Below are 25,523 nucleotides of genomic sequence, written 5' to 3' on the forward strand. Positions count from 1 at the left end.
TCAGCACATGGAATAACTCCTGACCCTAGTTAATTGTGATATATTTAAGATAATCAGCACATGGAGTAACTCCTGACCCCAGTTAATTGTGATATATTTAAGATACAGTCAGCACATGGAATAACTCCTGACCCTAGTTAATTGTGATATATTTAAGATACAGCATTTCCTTTTTGTCCAAAATGCCAGGATGTCCCATGTTCTCTTATTGTTGTTTACTATACTGCTACATTCGGACCTGTTGTTGTCGCAGGCTTTCACTGTCATTGTACTTTTAAAAATAATTATTCTGGCAACTATCTTGTTTGGAAAGGAAAAGCCTTGAGTGTTCCTCCAATTTGGCAGCAGGCGGGTACTCTCTTCCTCTGTTAGTTGATGGTGTGTGCCCCCGGTCACCCGCTCTGGCCTTCTTCAGGCCCTATTGATTTTGCTCTGTTGTTTCCTGTCAAATGTCCTCTTGAAGATGTCTGTTTTAGCCCACTGTTTGGCCACTGTGCTGTGCTTCAGGTGGAGTTCTCAAGGGAAGGGCCAGGTGATTTCCTGTTGTTTGTCTCCCAATTGTTCCCAGATTGACTCTTTGTTTGGTCTGTTTGCTGGAACTGTAGGTGTTTTGGTGAGCCTGCCTCACTACACTTTCCTCATGGTCCCAACCCTTCGATGCTTGCAGATCTGTAAGGTGGACGCCATATGGTGGAAGCTACGCCAGTACGCTGCTTTTACCTATCCAGACCCTTCGGACCTGCAAATTTTGAGGGGTTAGGTAGGCCAACGGGGAAGAAAATGAAGCGAATTGGGACAGGCTGTTGGTTAGCTTCACGCACCAGACTCATAGGCTCGCTTCGTAAGTTACAGCAGCTGTTGAAAGAGTGTGAGCCTGAACAAGGACCGGGCGGACACATTTCACCCTCTCGGTCGTTCCCCTACTTGACTGCATGGGATCTCTCCAATGGTTGTTCTGCTGATAAAATGGTCAGAGCATGCTGTCCATCTGGTTAGCTGCTAAGCTGGCTTTCACAATATGTTGCAAACTTGGCTTCCCCTTTTGTCTCCCTGCCTCTGAATTATTGCTCAAGGTTCTTGTTGTTGAAGTAATACTTATTTCGATGCCAAGGAGCCCATAGGCCCCTCTCAACTCCATTGATTCCATTGGGATTAGCTGATTGCTAATGATGTCCACTCTCCCTGTAATGTTTACCTCAGAAAGTCATTTAATTTCCCAATGTGATGAATTGGACAAACATTATTATTTATAGATTTTTACCCCCTTTTTCATGGTATCCAATTGTTAGTAGGTACTGTCTTGTCTCATCGCTACAACTCCCGTACGGGCTCAGAAGAGACGATGGTCGAGAGCCATGCGTCCTCCGAAACACAACCCAACCAAGCCGCACTGCTTCTTAACACAGCGCGCATCCAACCCGGAAGCCAGCCGCACCAATGTGTCGGAGGAAACGCCGTACACCTAGCGACCTGGTCAGCGTGCACTGCGCCCGGCCCGCCACAGGAGTCGCTAGTGCGCGATGAGACAAGGATATCCCTACCGGCCAAACCCTCCCTAACCCGGACGACGCTAGGCCAATTGTGCGTCGCCCCATGGACCTCCCGGTCGCGGCCGGCTGCGACAGAGCCTGGGCTCGAACCCAGAGTCTCTGGTGGCACAGCTAGCACTGCGATGCAATGCATTAGACCACTGCTTTGGGGTTCTCTCAAGGTTTAATGTTGGGCCCGTGGTGGAGCTCTTATGTGTTGATCAGTGTGTCATGGTTCAGGTCCCATGAGCCCGGCTGACAAATCTGTTGAGTAAGATTTACGACAGACTTCCTGTGCCGCTGAAACGATACGCCAGTCATGAGGTAATGCTGCTCTAGCTGTCTTTCCTGTTGGTCAGGGCTTTCTCCAGTAAAACTAAAGTTCAGATCCTGTTTGGAAGTAACCGCAGTCTCCTGTTCTGTCTGTTGGTTAAAAAACGGTGTGGTGCTTACCAAAAATTACGAGTACAAATCTTCTCATTTTTATCAAGTCAAGATCATAGAATGATACAAGCTGGTTGCGATTTCAAATTTCCACAGACTTGAATGTCCACTTTCACCTCAAAATTCCAGTGTCTTCATCGGGCCATGTTGACTCAACATGTTGACTCACCAATCCCTGAAGGGCAGTATTTCTGTACTTCTTTAAGTTTTTATTGACTTGGCCAAACTCAGAGAGGCAGATACAGCAAATTAATGAAAAAGTGGCCCCTTTAACAGATCTTCAGATGAGAGCAAAGGTCCCATCATGGAAGTACAAAGAGTTCCTAGATAACTGACTGCCATATTTTCAAACGCTGATGAGAAACCAAACAAACTGTCCATTAGCCTCATCAAGCTTCATGTTCAACACACTTTACTGTGGCTATGGATCTCATCATACAACCTCCTAGCCTGAAACTATCCCTGACATGGTTGTTTTTGTTTCAGTATCTTTAACTCAACTGAACGCATGGAAACTTAGCTGAGGCCAAAGAAAGAGCTCACAATGGAAAGTTGGGTTGCACGTTTCATCTTTTGTGCTTGGAGATTGATGATGTATGAGATTGATGATGTTCTACACGCCTGCGTTGGGTGCTGTGCGGGAGGGATGCACTCCGCAGCAGTGTGGGGGGTGATGATGGGGGAGGAAGAGGGGAGGGGAGGAGGGAGGAGGGAAGGGAGCTCATAGAGGCATGATGAGACCTCGATAATTAGTTCATGGCAGATGGAAACGACTCAGCCAACCAAGCCGAAGACCGTTCACAAACACACACGTGCACAGATGCATACCACACGTTTTAAGACACACTGACACACAGATTATTGAACACACAGATACAATTATATGCGCACACATACACACACACACACAAAGAAAACACTCAAATCTACATGCATGAAGATCCACACAACACACACAACATACACACACACACACACACACACACACACACACACACACACACACACACACACACACACACCTCGATCTCATAATGTCATATGAGATCCAGTGGAGGGAGGGTGATTCAACTGTGGTGGCCATATGCTCACGATGTGTAACAGACCAGACTGACTGACACCTTTGTAATCTCAAATCAAATCAAATGTATTTATATAGCCATTCTTACATTCGCTGATATCTAAAAGTGCTGTACAGAACTATCCCTGACATGGTTGTTTTTGTTTCAGAATCTTTAACTCAACTGAACGCATGGAAACTTAATACAGACAATAGAGGAAATTAAGCTATTCTGCAGACATTGTGGGCAGAAGCCAAATGCAGTGATGGTAAGATAAAAAACATGTTTCATCATGCACAATGGTCATTTTTAGCTACAACTGTTAATTCTGTACTTTACCTAAGGAAGACACTATCGAGTGAGCTTGCTTCACTGGGCTATATGAGGGACCGGGCGAGCTGTGGTCACTTTTGCTTCTCAGCTCTCTGAGTTGGGTTAATGCTTCAGCTTAAGTGGTGATAGATGGTGTTGAGGGTGGGTCTGTTGCCTTGTGCTTTTCAATGGGTTTCACATGGCCTATTGTTGTGGACTAGCAGCAATGTTTGCTCCTGTTAGAAACCTCATATGTAAATTCCCCTGTTTTGGGGACCTGCATGGTTCTGGTACCGGTTCCAACCGACATTTAAGATTATAAATTGATATGTGGACCACATAGATGGAAATGGCTTGCATTGAGCGGTAGCCCTGATTCTCATGGACACAGAAGTATGTATCTTCTGCCTGTGTGAAGCAGGATGTGAAATCTGACACCACTTGAAGCTGGGATGTCCCTTTTACCATTTCATTAGCTCTTTCTACTGTCCATCAACTCCTGGCTGAACCCTATGTCACAGCCACTAACAAGGCATATGATTGGAATCCTTACATCATAACGCAGCAGGAGAGTGTGGTTTCGTTGCAGTAGCACATTCAGAGATGTATATATAGCCAGTAATCTAAAATCATTCATAGATTTTAAACAAAAAAAAACGTTGTTTGTCATAGACGGACAAGATTAATATGAGATGAAACAAGTTCAGGAAGCCAAGCTAGAGCTCTGTGGGGCGTTCATTTTCTGTAACACTAAATATACAAATATGTATTTTACACTTATAAGGAAGGTGAAATATTATAGTTAGTCATTTTGTAAATTGATTATACTATATTTAGAAAATATATAAATAATTTAAGGTTTTTCATACAATTTTGTTGAATAGAAAATACATCATATCAAATATTTCATATTTCCATATTTTTTTGTCATATTTGTACTGTGTACTTGAGCTTGTGTCCTCAAAAGTGACTACACCTCATCAATTTATAACTATTTTTACCAGAAGGGTGAGATTTTAACCTTTCTTGGAGTATGCAGCATTACCAGTTATTGTTTATGGTGCTTTCATGATAAATAATTACATACATTACATTTTTGATTACATTTAGTTACATTTAAGATGTTTTAAACCACTTCTGCAATGATTGAAGTCACATTATTTGATTATGTTGAATATTTTTGAATATTTCAAAAGATTTAAATACACACACCCAAGCCTGTTTTTTTCACATGCTTTGAGAAACACACAGAGTTGCATGCACACACACACACACACACACACACACACACACACACACACACACACACACACACACACACACACACACACACACACACACACACACACACACACACACACGCACGCACGCACGCACACACACACACACTGACATACGCACACACAAACTTTGTATGTTGATTGTTATTCACAACCCTCCGATTTTCATTTTGAACCACCATGATTGAAAACAAAATAGTCTTCTGCCACTTAAAACCGTGTGCTATGCAATGATACTGAGTAACAGGGGACAGACAATACTAATGTCCTAGACCATGTGGCTCCATTAGTGAGATAAAAGCCAGGGTGATAAATAGTCCTTTTAGTCCCCTTCTTTGACTTTCATGAATTTACATTATCTAAAGGAGGACAAATGAAAAGGGGCCTGATTAGTGTGGAATGAGTTGGAAGAAAAGCTATTCATCTTTGTTAGCATCCTCCTGTGTTCTTTTGTGGGTTGTTTTTAGAAGGAGGGGGAGCTGGGGGAGTCTTTCCCAGCCAGGGAGCAGAGCGGCTGGACTGAGGGAGTGGTGGAGTGGTCAGCCGCGGTGCTCGCGGAGCGTCCCCGTCCCCCTTAAACGAGAGTTCAAGACTGTGAATGCCGGTGACTTCTGAATAACCTCCAGAGGTAGTGGGAGCTCACCCTTAAATGACCCCTCACTCTGAGGGGAGGGGGGGTCCAAGGGGGTCTTCAGACCTTCCATCAGTAGTCAAACATAGCCTGTAGCATCCCTTTGGAATTGGAGGAATTTCCACTTTAATTCCTCAATTAAGTATATAGCATATTGGCGTATTTATTGACTTTTGCTGTGCCCCACAAAAATTTGCAGACACATTATCCTAAATTGGCATGCCTCTAATGTACTAGATTTTATTTGTAAATAGATGTTATTATTTGTAAATTAAGCAAATAAGGTTGTCATTTGGGAGAATCCCACTAGACACATACGTCATTTCAACATGTAGTTTTGATTTAGATTTGTTTGAGTTGTCAACTAACCTGAATTGTGAAGAAGAAGAAAAATCGCCATGTCATTGGATTTAGGTAAAAAGTTGGGTAAAGAAATACGACATTCCCTTATGGTGATGGCTTGTTGCAAATCCAATCAGTTTATCACATTTATTCAGCATCATGACATTGCTTTTTTTTTATGACATGGAACAAATGTTGATTCAACCAGTTTTTGCCCAGTGGGATTCCTGATTTCGCCACCCCCTCCGCTGGGCCCCTCCGTGTGTGGTAGCCCAGTCAGGCAACAGTAAGAAGAGAACTCAGTCAAGGCGGGGACGGCGTTCACAGAGAGATGCTGTTCTATGAACGCTAAACAAGAACATTCATCTTGGAGAGAAAAAACGTACAATAATAATAACGTCCATACAGTTATGGATAACAATGACTCTTATCTACATCTAAGTAAGTATGTTTTTCAGTTTCTCTATCAAGTCTTGAGACGCGGGCGGTATATCCCGCATAGGCTGCTCTTGCAGTTCTCTGTGTTGTGTTTGTTTAGTTTCCGAATTCCCTCCGCACAGCCGACTTTATACGGACGGCAATAAATCCCGCGTGGCAATGTTATCTATGTAGTTAACACTTGTCCCGCACCTAATGTGTATTGATTGACAAGGAGGCAGTGCCAATGCTCAAGTCAGCTGATAGTGATTCTGCTCCTCAGTCAGGGTCAGGGGTTGGCACTTTAATTGCGCTTATGTAATTTATGGCCTTTCTTACGCGCCTCTTGTTAAACTGTTCGCTGCCTTGTTCTTATTTATGGGTCTGGCTTGGCAGAGAAGCGCTTATCCATCCGACAGCCATACATTCACCTCACCGCTGTTCTCGAGGAAAGTTCGTCAAGCTGACCACATTGAGAGGGTAGGCCGATATGATTTTTTTTTTTCACTGCAAGCTCTACTTCTCTTTAGTAGGCTATTCTTAATTGGCTGAAATTGTTCTGTAATTGAATCATCATATTTTTTTTCAATCAAAGAACGACAATGAGGCCACAACACAAACCACGAATAAGCAGTCCTGTGGACCCAAAGACTTCTTCTATCTTTGTATTGGAAATGCATATTGTTTTCTATTCTATTCTATTGCATTTCAGCCTAGGCGACTGTATCATTTCCCTGTTCATATTTTGATTTTAGTGTAAAAGTATTGATCATTACACTATATAACACCAACTATTGTCAATAATTAATTAATTTTAAAAAAACAGACAAAGTGTGACAGCAATTATGTCACTGAATCAGTTTTGGGGATTATTACCAGAACAAGCATGAAGCCATGCATGCAGTAAATTATACTGCTATAGAAAGGATTCTGAAGGACTCAAATCCATTATTTCCTCAGCATTTTATGTTTGTGTAATCACATGCTCATATTGCTACAGAGGACATTATCCCACATTGGACCAGGAATCTGAGACATCTTGATCTATTTTTACTTCTCTATCTCTCTCTTTTTTTCTCTTTCACTCTCTTCTCTCTCTACTCTCTCTCTCGCTCTTTCACTCTATTTTTCTCTTCCACTCTCTTCTCTCCCTCTCACACTCTTTCTGTCTCTCTCCAGGGTTTAGTTATGTGAACAAATGAGTGTGCGACAAGTTCATCTGTATGGGTTCGTCTCCTCTGCAGCGGTGGACTTTGTTTTATTTGAACATTGGCGTGGTCTGACTTCTGCTATGATCCCACTGGGCACAAACTGGTTGGATCAATGTTGCTTCTACGTCAGAAAAAAAACCCATATGTGATGACATTGAATCAACGTGGAAAACTGATTTGATTTGCAAAAAGTCATCAAAGTAAAGGAATTTTGAGAATTTAGAATTTTTTTTCACACAAATTTGAACCTAAATCACATGACATGGTTCAAATTATTGTTGATTTCACATTGAATTCACATTAGTTCACAATTCAATCAAATATAATTCACTAGTAACACATACTGTAATGCACCAATGCAATGGCAGAACACGTTAGTGGAGTAGGAACCAGCCATATGGCGCTACAGTCACGGCTGTGAGTGCCATGATCTCTTCCTGCAGCAAGCAGTCAGAGTGAGAAGTCATGTGGCCAAGTCATTCGGGTTTTCACTGCCAATGGTGATTAGGAAGGCTGACATGGGATCAGTCCTTGTTGACTATGGTCAGTGCTATTCGGAATCCTTGGGACGTCCCTACTCTAAATCCTAACCCTAAACCCTACTTTTGTCTAACCCTAACCATTTTAAATGTCAACTTCAATTGAGTAGGGATGTCCCAAGGATCCCAGATAGCACGGACCCTTGACAACACAAGCCTACTAACACTCTCGTCCACTGACTGAGCCTCTCACATAGGCATATTTTTTGAAACTGCACTGTTGGTTAGGGGCTCGTAAGTAAGCAGTTCACTGTAAGGTCTACCTGTTGTATTCGGCGCATGTGACTAATAAAATTTGATTTGATGCGAGAGAACGGTTTGAGGCTATACGATTACTGACAAACTGCCTTCATTAGCACCATTCATGCATTTCAAAGGGTTTGATGGTGTATTTAAACTAATGTACATGTTATCTCATGCCAGGCTATGTGAGGATAACTTCACTATATTTAAGCAATAAGGCCTGAGGAGGTCTCTTATTGCTATTATAAACTGGTTACCAACGTAATTAGAGCAGTAAAAATAAATGTTTTGTCATACCCGTGGTATACGGTCAGATATACCACAGCTGTCAGCCAATCAGCATTCAGGGCTCGAACCACCGAGTTTATAATTAAGCAATAAGTCACGAGGAGGTGTGGTATATGGCCAATATACCATGGCTAAGGGCTGTTCTTATCCACGAGGCAACACGGAGTGCCTGGATACAGCCCTTAGCCGTGGTATATTGGCCATATACCACAAACCCCCAAGATGCCTTATTGCTATTATAAACTGGTTACCAACGTAATTAGAGCAGTAAAAATAAATGTTTTGTCATACCCGTGGTATACGGTCTGATATACCACGGCTGTCAGCCAATCAGCATTTAGGGCTCGAACCACCCAGTTTATAATATACTGTAAGCTACTTTATTTTCTCTCGGCCAAAATAGGACAATTCTGTCAGTGTTGGAACAGCAGCACTAGAAGACAATGACCCATTTCAGCGGAGGCTTTTTGGAAATGAAAAGCGAGAGTTAATCTGGTATTTTTTATATATGGTACCATGCTGTGTTTTAGTTTGTCTATAGACAGGGTAAGTCAACACGAGCAGCATCCTGGGTCTACAGCCTCTCCACTGGTGTCAGCCAAAGATCAATGAACTTCAGTACACTATTTGGCCTACTTTCAGTTCAGGCTCCATACTGTAGTTTGACATACTTGTTTTCCGCTGTCTGCAAGCCATCAGGTAAATCAGCAACTCTAAACCTGCTAATGAACATGTCTCTTCATATGTTATTATACCATTGACATAATTCTCAGCGCTGACCATATTTGTTCATGAAAAGGTTGTTACATAAAGGTCTGTTTAAAAATAACAGTAAAATGCTGTTGTAATATGACGACATTTAGACTCAGGTTTGGGAAGAAATGTTGCTGTATTATATTCATCAACAGTAGAACAAGAAGAGGATGTCAAAAAAGACTGATTCCTCAAATACCCCAAAAGGTCCCCCTAGTTATAGTTTGTTCATTATTCATTAACACTTGCATGTTTCCTTCCTATGCACTCCCTCTTAATTGCCCCCATACTGTATAGAACTGGGATGGCAGTCTGATTTAACTACCAGTGTTCTCTGTAGTACTCATTATAATCACTATCAGTGTTGAGACTTCCTGATATCACTGAATAAATCACCATCAATTCATATGGAGCTTCACACCATAGACAGGCAGACAGACAGGCAGACGGGAAAGCTGATGGACAGGCAGACAGACATGTAGATGGATCGATAGACCGACTGATATGAAAGACAGATAGACTAAGTCAAGGTTGTCTGTCTGGGGTGAAGCCACATACACTAATGTTGATTTATTCAGTGCTATAGCATGTAGTGTCTGGAGCATAAGCAGTGCACCATAGGATGAGTATCCAGTCTTCTCCTGGGAACTAAGGCATACTGAGAGATAAGCTGCATCTCACTCTCTCTTTTTCTCTCTTTTTCTCTCTCTCTCTTTCTCTATTTTTCTCTCTTTCTTTTTCTCTCTCTCTCGCTCTCTCTCTCTCTTTCTTTTTCTCTCTCTCTCTTTTTCTCTCTCTTGCTCTCTCTCTCTCTTTCTTTTTCTATCTCTCTCTCTTTCTCTCTTTTTCTCTCTTTCTTTTTCTCTCTCTCTCTCTCTCTCTCTCTCTCTCTCTCTCTCTCTCTCTCTCTTTACACAGTGGGATCCGATAGCCCAACATGGGCCTCATGTTTCATTAACAATTATTTGATGATGTCCCTTAATAGGTAGTACAAGGCCTGTGTTGTGTTGGGTCCTGGGCACTGAGAGGCCCTCTATGTGCTGCTGTGTTTGTAAAGGGGTTAGGAGATAAAGAGAGGGAAGAGAGTGGGGAGATCAAGTGGCACCTTCGGTCTCTCTCCCTCTCTCTCTCTCTCTCTCTCTCTCTCCCTCCCTCGATCTTACTTGGCATTCAACAAGACACCTGTTTCTTAACAGCTATTAGTATGTAGCTTGGTACTCGTCAAATGCGTGAGTGTGTGTGTGAGTGTGTGTGTGTGTTTGTGTGCGCATGTGTGTGAGCATTCTGTAGTTGTGTGTGTTGTGTATTTGTCTGTCTCTCTGTCCTACTAATTGGATTACTCAGGACCTTCTATGTAGTTGTAGCTTCAGTCCGCCCACAGTCGTCTCCGCTCAACTCCTTTAATGTGATGTACATCGTGGAGTTGGGAGTAACTCGGCTATGTCCAGACCTGATCCAACATATAGGATTAATCTCAGGTCCCTGTCTGTCTTCTCATCATACCCTTATTGCTGCCATGCTCTCCACTTTCAGCCGCGCTTGTTGCCGTGGGCTACTCTTTTGTCATTCATTGTGCTTTGATGCTATAACCAATATCCTCTATACACCGCTCTGTTCTTCATTCTGTCATTTTATTGTCATTTGTTCTGATTGTCTGTCTCTCTTTGTATGGAGGAAACTCAGAAATAGCAGAGACAGAAATGGTGTCAACATACAGGGCTGGCAGGCCCGGCCATTAGATAACATTTAGTCAGGGCCAGGCGCGGTGCTCTGATGTGTATCCCGGCAGGCTTGTGATTGTGAATCAGCTCCCTTATCTAATTGGTAATTTTTCTGCCCCAGTTGAAGTGGGCCCAGTCTGGGTAGCCAACGCTACTGCTTCAGTAGAATAGGAGAGCAGTGCAGCTCCACAGATAGAGGGGCTCGTGGTTGGCTTTACACTTTATGGAAACTTCAGAACTTTGTAGTCTCTTGTAGGATTATTGGGGAATTTAATAGAATAGCCTATAGAGCGTCTACATAAATAGTGATTCTATTTCTATGCCATACAGTAACATACAGTAACTGCTTGTACATAACGTCTCAATGTTGAGATGTTTATCAGCTTTTTGGGAATTAGTTTTTTGTGTGAGTTCAATTGTGGTCAGAGATAGTGGCCAGTTTCTTAGAGACGGAGATCAGTGAAGGCACAGTATTGAAAAGCTTCTAGCCTTGGAGAAGCTCCAGTTGTTTTTTGTACAGCAGCACCATGTCCTGGGTTCCTCCCCTGCCCAAAAGCTCTATAGAGCTGCTTCAATATACCATCTCCTCCAGGGGGATAATCCCCTTTAATCCCCCCCCCCCCCACAAGCACACATACACACGTGCACACTCCCTCTCCAAACTCAACAGACGGTGAGCCCCTCCCCTGCTACCCCCTGGCCACATGGCATATGACTGCCCCCCCCCCCCCCCCACCTCTGGTAATCAGGACATGAAATAGACACCAGGATGGAAATGTTAACCTCAGAGAGAGCGAGAGAATGACAGAGCGAGAGAGACAGAGAGAGAGAGCGAGATCAGGGTTTCTATATACAGTGGGAACCCACTCAGAATGTGGTTGACTTTATTCATTGTATATGATGTTACACAATGCTTAGAAAACAGACTCATGAAGATGCATGCATGTTACCACATGCATTTGTAATGGTCTTATGTCACTGTCACATGTCCAAGACTATTTGTGTGAATACATAAACAGTTGTATGTAGCATGTGTTGTCTTTTATCATGATGTTATAATGACAGTGTTGCTGAAAAGCCAAAACAGTTATAAAAATCACAAATTTAGATTGATATAACAGATGTAACAGGGTTGACATGTCTAAATGTAACAGGGTTGACATGTCTAAATGTAACAGGGTTGACATGTCTAAATGTAACAGGGTTGAATTATTAAAAATTCAAACCACAATGTACTGTAAGTAGTATGATAACAGTCAAATGGTGCAGTTTGGTGTGTAGCTATAGGAGAGAGGTACTTTGTCTTGGTTACAGTACATTATGAATCATATGAGACACAATATATACACTGAGTGTACAAAACATTAATAACCCCTGCTCTTTCCTTGACAGACTGACCAGGTGAATCCAGGTGAAAGCTATGATCCCTTATTGATTTCACTTGTTAAATCCACTTCAATCAGTGTAGATGAAGGGGAGGAGACCAGGTTAAAGAATGATTTTTAAGCCTTGAGACAATTGAGACATGGATTGTTTATGTGTGCCATTCAGAGGGTGAATGGGCAAGACAAAACATGTAAGTTCCTTTGAACGGGGTATGGTAGTAGGTGCCAGGCACACCGGGCACACCGTTTCCCGTCCCTATCAAGAATGGTCCACCACCCAAAGAACTTCCAGCCAACTCAATATTTGGAAGGTGTTCCTAATGTATGGTATACTCAGTGTATAACATGGTGTGTATAGACAGTATGGACAGTATATGAATAGAAAAGGTGTGAACAGCAGTAATATAGGATGAGCCATGACTAGAATACAGTATGTACATATAAAGTGGGTAAAACAGTATGCAAACATTATTAAAGTGACCAGTGTTCAATGACTCTCTGTACCTAGTGCGGCAGTCTCTAAAGTGCAGAGTAGAGTACAGAGTGGTAGCCGGCTAGTAACAGTGATTGAGGTTCAGGGTGGGGTACTGGGTGGAGGCCGGCTAGTGATGACTGTTTAACAGTCTGATGGCCTGGAGATAAAAGCTGTTCATCAGACTGCCCAGCTTTGATGCACCTGTACTCTCCGCCTTCTGGATGATAGTGGGGTGAACAGGCAGTGGCTCGGGTGTTGTTCCTTGATTACCTTTTTGGCCTTCCTGTGACATCGGATGCTGTAGTAGTCCTGAAGGGCAGGTAGTTTGCCCCCGGTGATGCGTTGTGCAGACCACACCACCCTATGGTGAGCCCTGCGGTTGCACGCGGTGCAGTTGCCGTATCAGGCAGTGATACAGCCCAACATAATGCTTTTGATGGTGCATCTGTGAACTTGAGGCTTTTAGCACTCTCTACTGTCAATGTGAATGGGGCATGTCGATGTGAATGGGGCATGTCTCTCTGCTGTCTCCTGAAGTCCACGATCAGCTCCTTCGTTTTGTTGATGTTGAGAGGGAGGTTATTTTCTTGGCACCACTCCGCCAGGGCTCTCACCGCCTCCCTGTAGGCTGTCTCGTCGTTGTTGGTAATCAGGTCTACCACTGCTATGTTGTCAGCAAGCTTGATGATTGAGTTGGAGAGATGCGTGGCAACACAGTCATGGATGAACAGGGAGTATAGGAGGGGGCTGAGCACACACCCTTGTGGGGCCCCTGTGTTGAGGATCAGCGTGGCAGAGGTGTTGTTGCCTACCTTCACCAACTGGGGTCAGCCCCTCAGGAAGTCTAGGACTCAGTTGCACAGGGCGGGGTTCAGACCCAGGACCCTGAGCTTATTGACGAGGTTGGAGGGCACTATGGTGTTAAAGGCTGAGCTGTAGTCAATGACCAGCATTCTTACATAGGTATTTATCTTGTCCAGGTGGGATAGGGCAGTGGATCTGTTGGGACTGAATACAACCTGTAGTGGGTCTAGGGTGTCAGGTAAGATGGAGGTGATATGGTCCTTAACTAGCCTCTCATAGCACTTCATGATGACACAGGAACAATGGTGGACATCTTGAAGCAAGTGGGGACAGCAGACTGGGACAGTGAGAGATTGAATATGTCCCCAAACACTCCAGCCAGCTGGTCTGCACATGCTCTGAGGACGCAGCTTGGGATGCCGTCTGGGCCGGCAGCCTTGCGAGGGTTAACACTCTTAAATACCTTACTCACGTCGGCCATGGAGAACTAGAGCACAAAGTCGTCGTGAGCGGAGGGGGCCCACGGTGGCGGCTCGATGTTGTTTTCCTCAAAGTGGGCGAAGATGGTTTAGCTTGTCCGGGAGCGAGGCGTTGGTGTCCGCGACGTGGCTGGCTTTCCCTTTATAATCCATGATTGTCTGGAGTCACTGAGACATAAGTCTCGTGTCTGAGCCGTTGAATTGCGACTCCACTTTGTCCCTGTACTGGCGTTTTGCCTCTTTGATTGCCTTACGGAGGTCATAGCTGGATGTGGTTAAATGTGGTGTTCGCGCTTTCCAGTTTTGGGTGAATACTGCCATCTATCCACGGTTTTTGGAATGGATAAATTGTAATCATCTCGGTAGGAACAACATCCTGTATGCACTTCCTGATGAACCCAGTCACTGAGTCAGTGTATACGTCGACCCGGAAAATTTCCCAGTCCGCATGATCAAAACAATCCTAAAGCATAGATTCAGATTGGTCAGACCAACGTTGAACAATCATCTTGGATATAGATGTCCTCTGCCATAGGAATTGATACAGTGTGATTTCCTGATAAGTAAACAAGGAAAAAGTGCATATCTGGTTTAGTGCATGAATCCATTCACCAGTGGTCCCAAGCCATTACGAATACAGTATATCAGCAGTTGACTCTATATTACCATTAGTAACCGTTAGCAAAGTTACTGTATCCTCCCATGTAATACTGAATTGTTTTACCAATGAATGTGAAGCTTTGAGTTGGACTGAATGGACTCTCTATATCACTTCACTCTCCTCTCATACTTAAGCCATACAAGTTAATGATGTCTGCTCGACGCATCTTCTGTAATTTCAACAGGAAAAAGGGACAAGTCTGCAAGAGAGAAGGGACATCTTTAATTAAAAAGTAATCCAATCCCCCACTGGGTATTTGAGAGAGCCCATCCGACAGACAGGATAGAATTTTCTCCTTTTCTAGGCCAAATCCCTTTAGACACATGGAACAGGGACAGAGACTGCACGTGTGAATGAATGTGTATGTTTGTCATGTAACGAGCAACTGGGAAATGTGTTCTACAGTGCCTGAGCATACTGCATGCTGTCGTGTAGGCCAAGCCTCCACTCAACCGCTTCCAGGCCACTATCTCTAATATACCCCCCCCCCCCCCCCCACACACACACAGTAAATAACCAGGTTGGAGATGCTTACAGAGGCTAAGAGGATTATACGGTCCCTGATTGATCAGACATCATCTTCATTTAGACAGGAATTAGTGGGCACTGTCTCCACACACCAGGCCAGGGCTTTTCTATGATCAGTTTTGGCTCTCAGATCATAATGAATACGACAGGGGAGACCAGACCAGGCCAGACCAGCCCCTGATGCTACAGGCCTGCTTTTTACATGATTAAGCTAAGGCGCTCACTGATCATATTTTTTTATTATGATGATGGTATCTCTATAAAAGTCAGTGAAAAAAATCATTAAACTCTTCTAAACCACTTAACCCAGATGATGTTTGTATGGTGACATACTCAAGTACATTCATATGTGTACGTGTGTGTTGCTCAAATATGCCTATTAATGTGTGTATGTGTGTTTGTACGTGTGTGGGGCTCTTTGCTGTTGGAATTTGACATTTAGCAGGCATTAATATCACAGGAGGAGCTGTGCCAAGAGAGAGAGAGAGAGTGTGTGTGTGTGCCACTCTACAGCTGCTTGTAACACACACACACATGATCGGGGGCTGCCAGCTCGCCGCCTGCGTTGGAAGGGTCAAGCCCCCTGCAGATCCTCCGAGGTATCGCCTGCAGACATGAGAATCATAGCAGGTGTCGGAGATTCCGGAGGAAAAGAGGAAAGCGACTTAATAGACATTAGCCAATCAGAGTTAGATATGTACGTAAACTACCAGCCCCTGATGCTCCTTCCTGACTTTGACAGTGAGTAACATAGATATTGTGGGAGCAATATGGCCACTTCGACCATACATATAGTCCAGAGTAATATACTTTGACTTGGTAGGCACTGACTGTATGCTAGGTACAATAGCTAATACATGAATTAACTGAAGTATGTGGGCATGTATTTGTTGGCATAGAAAGATTGACCTGATATATCACTCACTGTGATCTTTGCTGAACATGAAGTGCTGGGTTCTGTCTTCAACAAAAATGGTAAGCTGTGTGTTGGTGTCTTTGGACCTTTGTGACACAAGTAGGCAGTTGGTGAAAGTGTGTGTGTGATCAGAAGTACACACACACACACACACACAGACACGCGCACACTTATTTTCTAGATTCTGTTCAACCTGTCTAAATATACATTGGGGTTTCCTGCGTCTGGTTTGGCAGAGAAACTGCTAAAGCTACAGCTGTTACTACACAATATGAGGAAGTGCCTTTGTCCTCCTTTAGCTTGTTTTAGACTTGCTACTTTTATAGATAGAACCTTTTTATACTTGTGTGAGCATTATGTTTATTGTACTGCGTGGATTATGGTGTGAAGCATGTGTGGCTATGATCGTGTGTGTGTGTGTGTGTGTGTGACTTTCTGTGTGCATGAAAATCAAGTAGTCATTTAACACTGCCACACAAAACGTCCCAACCCCACTAACACATGCTAGTATCAGTGACCACTGTAGACTGGCGTCCGAGCGCTGCTGGTCTGGATGACCTATCAGACTCTGTCCTGTGTAACATGAGAGAGATCCCTGTACCCAGTACTGACTACGGCGACCCTGAAACCATGCCCCATGCAAATGCCACCCCCCATTAACCCTGTGACACACAGCTCTGCCCAACAGCCCAACCTTAAATTGTTGGGGCCTGAAATGTCAACCTGTCATTCTATATTCCAGCTAGAAAGAAAACCCTGGCCATGCTACAATCTACATACATGTAAATAGATTTGATAGTTGATAAAGCCCTCTCTTGTTGCATTATGTTTCTGTTGGAATGGTGTTCTTGATATGATTTTTTGATGACGCAGGTTTATAATGGGAGTTTTAGTCGGTTTGTTTTGGAAGGGAAATAACCTTCTATCACCTTCTGTTGTTCGTTCGTTTTGTTCTCATACAATCATGGCAATTTCATATCAACCCAACTTGCTATACAAAATAAAAACAATCTTTGTGCCGCATTAAAGTCTCACTTTCCTTATGTAGGCTAATGTTTGTCGTCGTTATGTAGGCTAATGTTTGTCGTCGTTATGTAGGCTAAAAGCTCTATGATGTTGCCCTATCATCCCTCTAGCGTCCCTGTAACATCCCCCTGACATTTCCTCATGTTGATGCATAATGTGAATATGACCTTATAAAGCTCCTATGAATGATCAGATCAGTGTAGCCTATCTCTGCACTGACCTTTTGGGCTATTCTGGTGATATATGGAAGTCCCTTATGCAGGTTTTCCCCATGCACTGACCCCCAAGCGACCAGCTACATCAGGTCCATCACAGTGCATTACCAGCTGGATTAGTGATGAGGTTAAATGGAGTGATGGACATTTTGGACCCCTGGCTGTCTACTCAAGCACCTTGTTTTGCTGTGAAAAGGGGCTGATGTGGGTCTAGTTCGGTCTAGTTGTTATTCTCTGGTCTGATTGGTCATCACACCGTCTGTGAACCAGAACCAAGGCCTTTTGCTGTAGTCATGAACAATATATTTTCATATGGAATAGACTAGAATAGGTTAGAGTGTTGGTTCTACACTGTATATTTCTACCTGCAACATCTGAACGTTTCACTTTATTGATCCCTATGAAAACGGTTATCCTCTTTGAGGACAATATAGTTTATATAGATGACGGTCGTATTCATTAGGCACCAACGACATGAACTGGTCCATTAAGAAATGCTTGTTTTCAGTTGTAGCAAGTTTTTCTACGTTGTGCTCTAATGAATAAAACCCTGCTGTGTTCCATTCTGTCCTGTTCTTTTATTGATTGCCGTGTCTCCTAACTCCTTCATTCTCATCTCTGATTGGCTGTTTTTTTGCTCTGATTACAGGTTCTTCTGTGCAGGTATCGCACCTGAGCTCCACCCCGTCTCAGTCCCTCAGCACCATGGTGGGACCCCCTCACCACCACCCCTATCATCACCACCATCATCATCATCATCACCACCACCCCTCCGTCATCAGTGCCTCTGTCAACCCCGGGCAGCCCCTCCCGTCTCCCATGAGCACCCTGGGCTCGCCGTTCAACGGGCAGGGCGGCTCGCCGTACTCCGTCATCACCTCGTCCTCTCTGGGCTCCCCAGGTGTCTCCATCCCCCCTACTCCCACCATGGGCTTCAGCACACTCTCCAGCCCACAGGTAAGGGTCAATGTATTCACACGCATAATAATTTGTTGCTTATATTTGTCCTATTTTTGAATTGGAAATGTATTTTTTTCATATCCCAACTCCCCCTGAGACAGGGGCCATGGCAAGGGCTCAGCCATTATTGACAACGACCCTGGAGCAATTAGGGTTAAGTTCCTTTCTCAAGGACACATCAACAGATTTTTCTTCACCTAGTCGGCTTGGGGAATAGAACCAGTGACCTTCCGGTTACTGGCCCAACACTCTTAACTTCTAGGCTCCCTGCCTCCTGGACAATTATTTACGCTCACGCCTATACACACACACTTGTTAAACGCGAACACACTAAAAATATGAGAGGCCTTACAGCAGGTGAGCCGACCCACCAAAGTAGCTTTGGAACTACTGCATTGGATACATTGTCACTTATATGAGTCTCTCAATGCCATAGCCTTGCATGCCAAGCTTCAAACCCATGCCAATTGAAGGAGACTACTCTACACCCAGCTGACTAGCCTTTCCTGGCCTGTTGTATTTCTAACTGTTTCTCTGTCAGAGCTGATACTACAGCAGTCTCAGACTCCTTAGTGGTCACCAACCCTTTCTGAGTCAAGATCACATTCTGAGTCAAGATCACATTCTGAGTCAAGATCACATTCTGAGTCAAGATCACATTCTGAAACAAGATCACATTCTGAGTCAATATCACATTCTGAGTCAAGATGCAGGTTGAGATCGACTGCTCAGAATTTTTGTTTACAGGACTTGAAAAACGGAAGCCAATGCAACGTTAACCTATTAAAAACAGTACTGTAGCAATGAGGTTTGTGCAGTAGGCTATAGGCCCAATACATTATCACTGCATATTGGCTTTGCTTTAATTCCCCTGCCAATGTATTGTTGTTCGGACCACTTTTTATATTATATTAAACAATTTGAGGTAGACTATATGATCACACCGGTAATAGATCAGTTGTTGTATTACATGTGAGGCACAGCTGAGAGAGCATACATTCAAATCATTTGCTTTTTATTTTTATTTTATTGGGCTGATGGTGCCTGCATTTGATTGTCAGTCTCAGAGGAGACAGAGCACAGCATCCTGAGGGTCTACCTCCTAACGTCCCTCCGCTCTCCCTTTCCTCCACTGACCAAAAAAGGACACCGTCTTCCAGCTGATAGTGAAGCTCGAGTCGCACCGTATTATTTCTGCCTCATGCACAAATTCATGTTGTAACTTCAATGACCAGAGAAAGTGAAATATTCCTCGATATTAAGGAAGACCCAAGCCGCTGATAATAACAATGCAAGCCTATCTCTACACTTTCCTACTCATTCATTACAGCTGAAGTGCTTGTTGTAGCACAGGTGGAAGTAGGAAGAATGCACATTTTATGGCTTATAAAACTGTTGAATAAAAAGAGTTAAAAACTTAAACATGAACTCACTCATAAAAACAGCAGCTCTTTGCTGTATTCGTTGACAGTCTCTCTAGTCATGGTTTTAAACGTTTAGAAATCTCACAGTATCAACTTTGCTTTAGCTTCTTTTACACCTGCTACGTTACTTCAAACAGATTTGCTCTCCGGGCCCTCCAGGAAGGCAGAGTTTGTACCTTCAGACACATGAAATGGTTCTAAATTGCAACACTTCACCTACCTGGCATGTAGGGCAGCTGAATCAGGTGCACCTACCGCCAACAGCGTGAGACAAATAGGAACGCAAGGCTTCATTGTTAGGAATGCTTTGGAGATCGACCAGTTGGTTGGTGACCACTGTTCTAACAGAACCTAGTGTAGGTCGCCAAAAATGCATCCGGTTTTCAAGGGAAATTAAAAAAGCCTGTGACACAACTTCTGCTTTTGGATGTTAACAAGGCAACACTCTATCTTAACATCTCCTCCACATTTACTAGATTGGTTGACCAGTGCAGAGGAAAACCTCCCCTGACAGTTTTTTTTTCTCTCGTCAGGACCAGAAAGAAAGAAACACAGCTCAGGCCTGCTACATTAGGTTAGCCTGACCCAGACTCATTCATGTCCACAGACTACAACTGAATCACTGCCCTAGAAATAGAACCTCATTCTATTCTGTTGCTCACTTCACTCGTCCCCACTCCATTAGTGAGACAGCGCTTCCACTTACTTCGAGTCCAAGTCCCAAATAGATAACAAATGGGGAAAATAGAGGCTTACTCTTGTCCACTTACTCTCGTGAATTTAAAAGTTAACATTTTATTCAGTTAGTTAAAAAAAAAACATTGCCGTCCTGCATTAAATAGAATCTAGAATGTCTCCTTTTCTGACAGTTTTTTGCCCAGTCCCTGCCTTTACCACTGGCTGGGCCTCTGCCTGCCCTAGAGGGGATGAGTGAATTGTATTTGGCTGTCCCACTCGGAGCTAACTGAGCTAAGCTAATGAGGCGTGATGGCTAGTGAGTCGGAGGGAGATATCATTGACCCAGCCTGCTAAGCTAAAGCCTTGAAGGCTAGCTAGCTAGCAGAAAAGAGAACACAAATGGAAGTCATCTAATGACAGCTGTGCCAACAGGCTTCTGTAAAGCAAATAGGGTCACATATGCAATAGTCAGATTCAGATCAACTTATTGCCAATAGGATGTTAAAATTGGATTTCTTCTTGCCGCTAATAGTGCAGCTCCCTTTTGGTCTCAAAGAAGTAGACACTTTCAATGAGCCGGCACTTTCAATGAGCCAAGCAACAGAGAAATGTGTATAGAACAGTCAGTAGCATTAAGAGCACTGTGAATAATGTATAGGCTATATGAAGTATTCAACAAGGGCCCCATAGCTGATATGTGTGGAGTGAGAGACATGGGATGTGGTGTGTAGACTAACTATATAGGTCATCCGTGCATATGTTGCCTTTGTGTATGTGCGTGGGTGAGCGTGAGTCGACCCTGATGCCTTTTAGTGTACAGTAGAGTACAGTACGCAGCGGTAGGCCGACTCGGGTCCAGAAAGCTCTGTTACTACCCAAACACACTAGACCCAGGCTGGTCTCTTGACCAGCAATAGTCCCTTGACACACGTGCGTGCGTGCGTGCGCGCGCGTGCGTGCGTGCGTGCGTGTACACAGCAGTCTAGGTCCAAGAGGCTTCCAAACAGCTTCTACCCCCAAGCCATAAGACTCCTGAACATCTAATCAAATGGCTACCCAGACTATTTGCATTGCCCCCCCTCTCTTTTACACCGCTGCTACTCTCTGTTGTTATCATCTATGCATAGTCACTTTAATAACTCTACCTACATGTACATATTACCTCAACTAACCGGTGCCCCCGCACATTGACTCTGTACCGGTAACCCCCTGAATATAGTCTCGCTATTGTTATTTTACTGCTGCTCTTAATTTCTTGTTCATTTTATTTCTTATTCTTATCCGTATTTTTTTTAACTGCATTGTTGGTTAGGGGCTCGTAAGTAAGCATTTCACTGTAAGGTCTGCACCTGTTGTATTCGGTGCATGTGACTAATACAATTTGATTTGATTTGAGCATGCCTGTATAGCACAGCACATACATCCCTCACTGTCAGGATAATGCAGTTTTAGGAGGATGTTCTCATTCTTAATGATCAGACCTGGGTTCAAATAGTATTTGTTCTATTTCTAATACTTTAGCTTATCTGGCACAATGGAACCAATGGAATAGTCCTTAAAGTGTAAACCCTGCCCCTCTGGCACTCTAGACAGGCTCAATCAAACTCAAAGTATTTCAAAGAACACAAATACTTCATGGTCTGATAATGATCGGCAGGCAGCCTAGCGGTGGGCCGGTAACTGAAAGGTTGCTAGTTTGAATCTGAGAGCCGACTAGGTGAAAAGGGCACTTAACCCTATTTGCTCCAGGGTCGGCATCTATAATGGCTGATCCCTGGCCGTGACCCCACTCTCTGAGGGATATGCAAAAAACACATTTCCATTTCACACCAACACTTGTACATGTGTGAAACAGGACAAATATAACTAAGCCCTATTAGACCTTTAGATGGCCCAAAGTGCCTTAAAGAGCAACTGAGCACACCGATTGGCACGTGTGTTTTTCTGTTGCTCATTTCAAAAACAAGTTTTCAGTCTTGGACGTGTGTTTTCTGACCGATACAGTTTGGTTAATGATGTTTGTCCCCCATGAGACACTGTAGATACGGAAGCCTATTTCACTTCCTCAAAATCCCCAGAATGAATCTAAGATAACTCAAGAAATCTGTAATTTATTTTGACGTTTTTGCTGAGGATGTTTTAGTTGCACGATTTTATATCTAACCAAGGTGTTTGGTGCAGTAGTTCTCATGTAAAAAAATGCACGATGTGTTGTCTTATGTAAACAAAGTCAGAGCTGCTGGGCAGGTCTGCCTTACTGTCTATGCTATTGGATAGAGAGCAATCACCGCAGCTGGTCACCCCATGATAGTGGGCAAAGGGACATCGTCAAATCAAAACCCAACCTTCATTTACCCTTTGTATCGCAAAATCTTTCCAAACTCCGTTTTAGACCAGACTGACTTTATTACAAAAATGACCCTATTTAGACTTTGTCCATTTTGACACTATATTAACTGTTTATGGCTCATATCGATACCACATAGGCCATTTTCAAAGGGATTAGTTGATTTTAAAGGCAGTCGCTCTTTAATGACCAACTACCTCCCTCTACTGCTCTCATGTGGAACTGCATGTAACAGGTTTCAATTGAGTGTTTTCAGTTGAGTTCGATTAGAATTCAAACTGGTATCAGCAGATATAATTTTGTGCCCTTCCTTAAGAACCTTGTGTCCATGTTGACTGTGGGTGTTTACTGAGAGTAAACATTCAAAGTAAACTGCTACTTCCTCACCTAGAGGGAACAGGTCAGATGACAAAGGAAAAAACACTTCCGATAAGGTGGGAGGGGGAGGCAGAATGGACAAGGGAGGAGTGTGTCGTGTCTTTGGCTATGCCGGATTAAGTGATATGACATGCTATTCTATAAAATCGTTTCTCTGTAATTAATATTACCTGATTGAGCTAATCATGTAAATGTAATTAACTAGAGAGTCGGGGCACCACGAAATAATATTTGTTATCTTCCGAATAACCTCTTAAAGACCTAGTAATATTTTACATCAATAGCAGTCAATATTAATCGTCACCTTATTTCAGTCTCATCTGAAAGTTGTAAATTCTTGGTTATCTTCACGAATCATGGCTAACAAGTTGAATCAGCAATACAAAATTGGGTTTAATTATTTATTTACTAAATACCTAACTAATCACACAGAATTACATATACACAGAATGAATCATACCTTGATTACAAATTACGTCATAAAGGAAAGTGTTCCTAGCGGGCGGAACAGATATGACAGCTGGTTACACAAAAGAAAAGGGGGCTGGGTTTGAGTGAAAGAGCGGGAAGACTTGAGGAACCAAGGGAGAAGCCATGCTATCGTAAATACAGTATCTTATGCATTCTAAATTACCGGCCATTTGGAAAAGGAAAATGCAATAAATATTTACTCTGACCTGCGCTTCGGTAGGTTGGTGATAGATGGAAAGCCGTGTTGCCCAACCGAGTCCTTTGTCCTTTGAAGAATGTCTCTGGTGGTAAATTGGATACGTTGTAGTAACGTCGTTGTGTGGTAGACAGGATACTCTGTCTGTTCTTTCCTAGCCCACGTTTGCAGCTGCTGTTGCTAACTCAACGGCTAGGAGGTATCACTTCTGTAGTGAATAAGAGTTCAAAGTTCATACCATTCGCAACCAAAACTCACGCTGAGGTTGGCTTAGTTCTGTAGTTGACATGTTAGTCCTTTTAACGCAAAAGGCTGCAGACCTCACATACTTGAAACAGGAGGTTATATTTATATTGTTATATTGTCAAGGCTTTATATAGGAAGGGAGAGGAGGGCGTGTTTGAAAAGTTTTATAACCATGTTTCTTCACAGGGGCAGGCCACTGATTGAGCAGAGCCCTAACCTTATGAAAACCCAAATCTCTCATTTGGAAGCTAAAATTACATTTCATCTCTTCACCAATAATTTTATATTCAAACATTTAAATTGAACAACAATTCCATGTGACTCCGATAACTACAATGTGCAGACTTTCCACTGTAGCGTTTATGTCATTCTATCATTGATCAGAATGTCTCAGATGACAACCAAACTGACATCATATTCATTAAGTACCACCGCATATGTTCAATTGGTCGGATTACCAGAATATAGTTCATTTCCCCCCACCTTCTGATGTTCCCAGAATCTCTATGTTAACCAAAGGACTTTTCAAATGTCACATCAGTAGGGTAGAGAGGAAAAAGGGGGGAAGAGGTATTTATGACTGTCATAAACCTACCCCCAGGCCAACGTTATGACAAGTGAATACAAACACACGTTAGCACACCTGTGGGTTATTATGTTTGAATGATGCACATTGATTGACACGCATGCATACACACAAATACACTGAGGAAGGCACTGACTGTGTACTGTATAGTTAATGCATGGTTGAAATAGTACATAGCTCATCTGTAAATAGTCCATCCAATCTACCTCATCCCCATACTGTATTTATTTATTTATCTTGCTCCTTTGCACCCCAGTATCTCTACTTGCACATTCATCTTCTGCACATTCTACCATTCCAGTGTTTAATTGCTATATTGTAACTACTTCGCCACCATGGCCTATTTATTGCCTTACCTCTCTTATCCTACCTCATTTGCACCTGCTGTATATAGATTTTTCTACTGTATGATTCTTTATTCCATGTGTAACTCTGTGTTGTTGTATGTGTCGAACTGCTTTGCTTTATCTTGGCCAGGTCGCAGTTGCAAATGAGAACTTGTTCTCAACTGGCCTACCTGGTTAAATAAAGGTGAAATATATATATCTTTTTTAAATAGGGATGTTGTCATAGAAAGACTGACATGATATATCACTCACTGTGATCTTTGCTGAACCCGGAAGTGCGGAGTTCTGTTCTGTTCTTCAACAAAACTGGAAAGCTGCAAGTCAGTGACTTTTTACTTTTGACCTTTGTGATACAGTGGCCAGTTGGCGAAAGTGAGACACCCACACACACACACCCCCCGTTAACCCCCTCTCTGCTGTCGATGTCCCCCTCTCTGTAGATGAACTCTCTGAACAATGTGAGCAGCAGTGAGGACATCAAGCCTCCTCCAGGCCTAGCTGGACTGGGTCACATGAACAGCTACGGCTGCATGAGCCCAGGGTCCATGTCCAAACACATCTGTGCCATCTGTGGGGACCGATCCTCAGGTAAAACACAACAGGCCCTAGACTAGACCATACTATACTGTA

At 43.2% G+C, this 25,523-nt stretch overlaps 1 protein-coding gene across 2 annotated transcripts in view; it reads left to right on the forward strand.

Moving 5' to 3' along the window:
* The first annotated feature begins 5,872 nt into the window (after window positions 1-5,872).
* The window catches only part of LOC120020449 (retinoic acid receptor RXR-gamma-A-like), a 39,383-nt gene continuing 19,732 nt past the window's right edge, over window positions 5,873-25,523 (forward strand). Inside the window, exons 1-4 of one of the 2 annotated variants that reach the window (XM_038964124.1) lie at window positions 5,874-6,040; window positions 6,413-6,496; window positions 17,910-18,217; window positions 25,334-25,481. In XM_038964124.1, coding sequence (XP_038820052.1) covers window positions 17,966-18,217; window positions 25,334-25,481 — 400 coding nt within the window. In that variant the 5' untranslated portion in view covers window positions 5,874-6,040; window positions 6,413-6,496; window positions 17,910-17,965. Of the gene's footprint in view, window positions 6,041-6,412; window positions 6,497-17,909; window positions 18,218-25,333; window positions 25,482-25,523 lie in introns of both variants that reach the window. The other variant, XM_038964122.1, reaches the window with a different exon arrangement.

The sequence above is a fragment of the Salvelinus namaycush genome, chromosome 25 (genome assembly GCF_016432855.1).
Source record: "Salvelinus namaycush isolate Seneca chromosome 25, SaNama_1.0, whole genome shotgun sequence".
Classification (NCBI taxonomy): domain Eukaryota; kingdom Metazoa; phylum Chordata; class Actinopteri; order Salmoniformes; family Salmonidae; genus Salvelinus; species Salvelinus namaycush.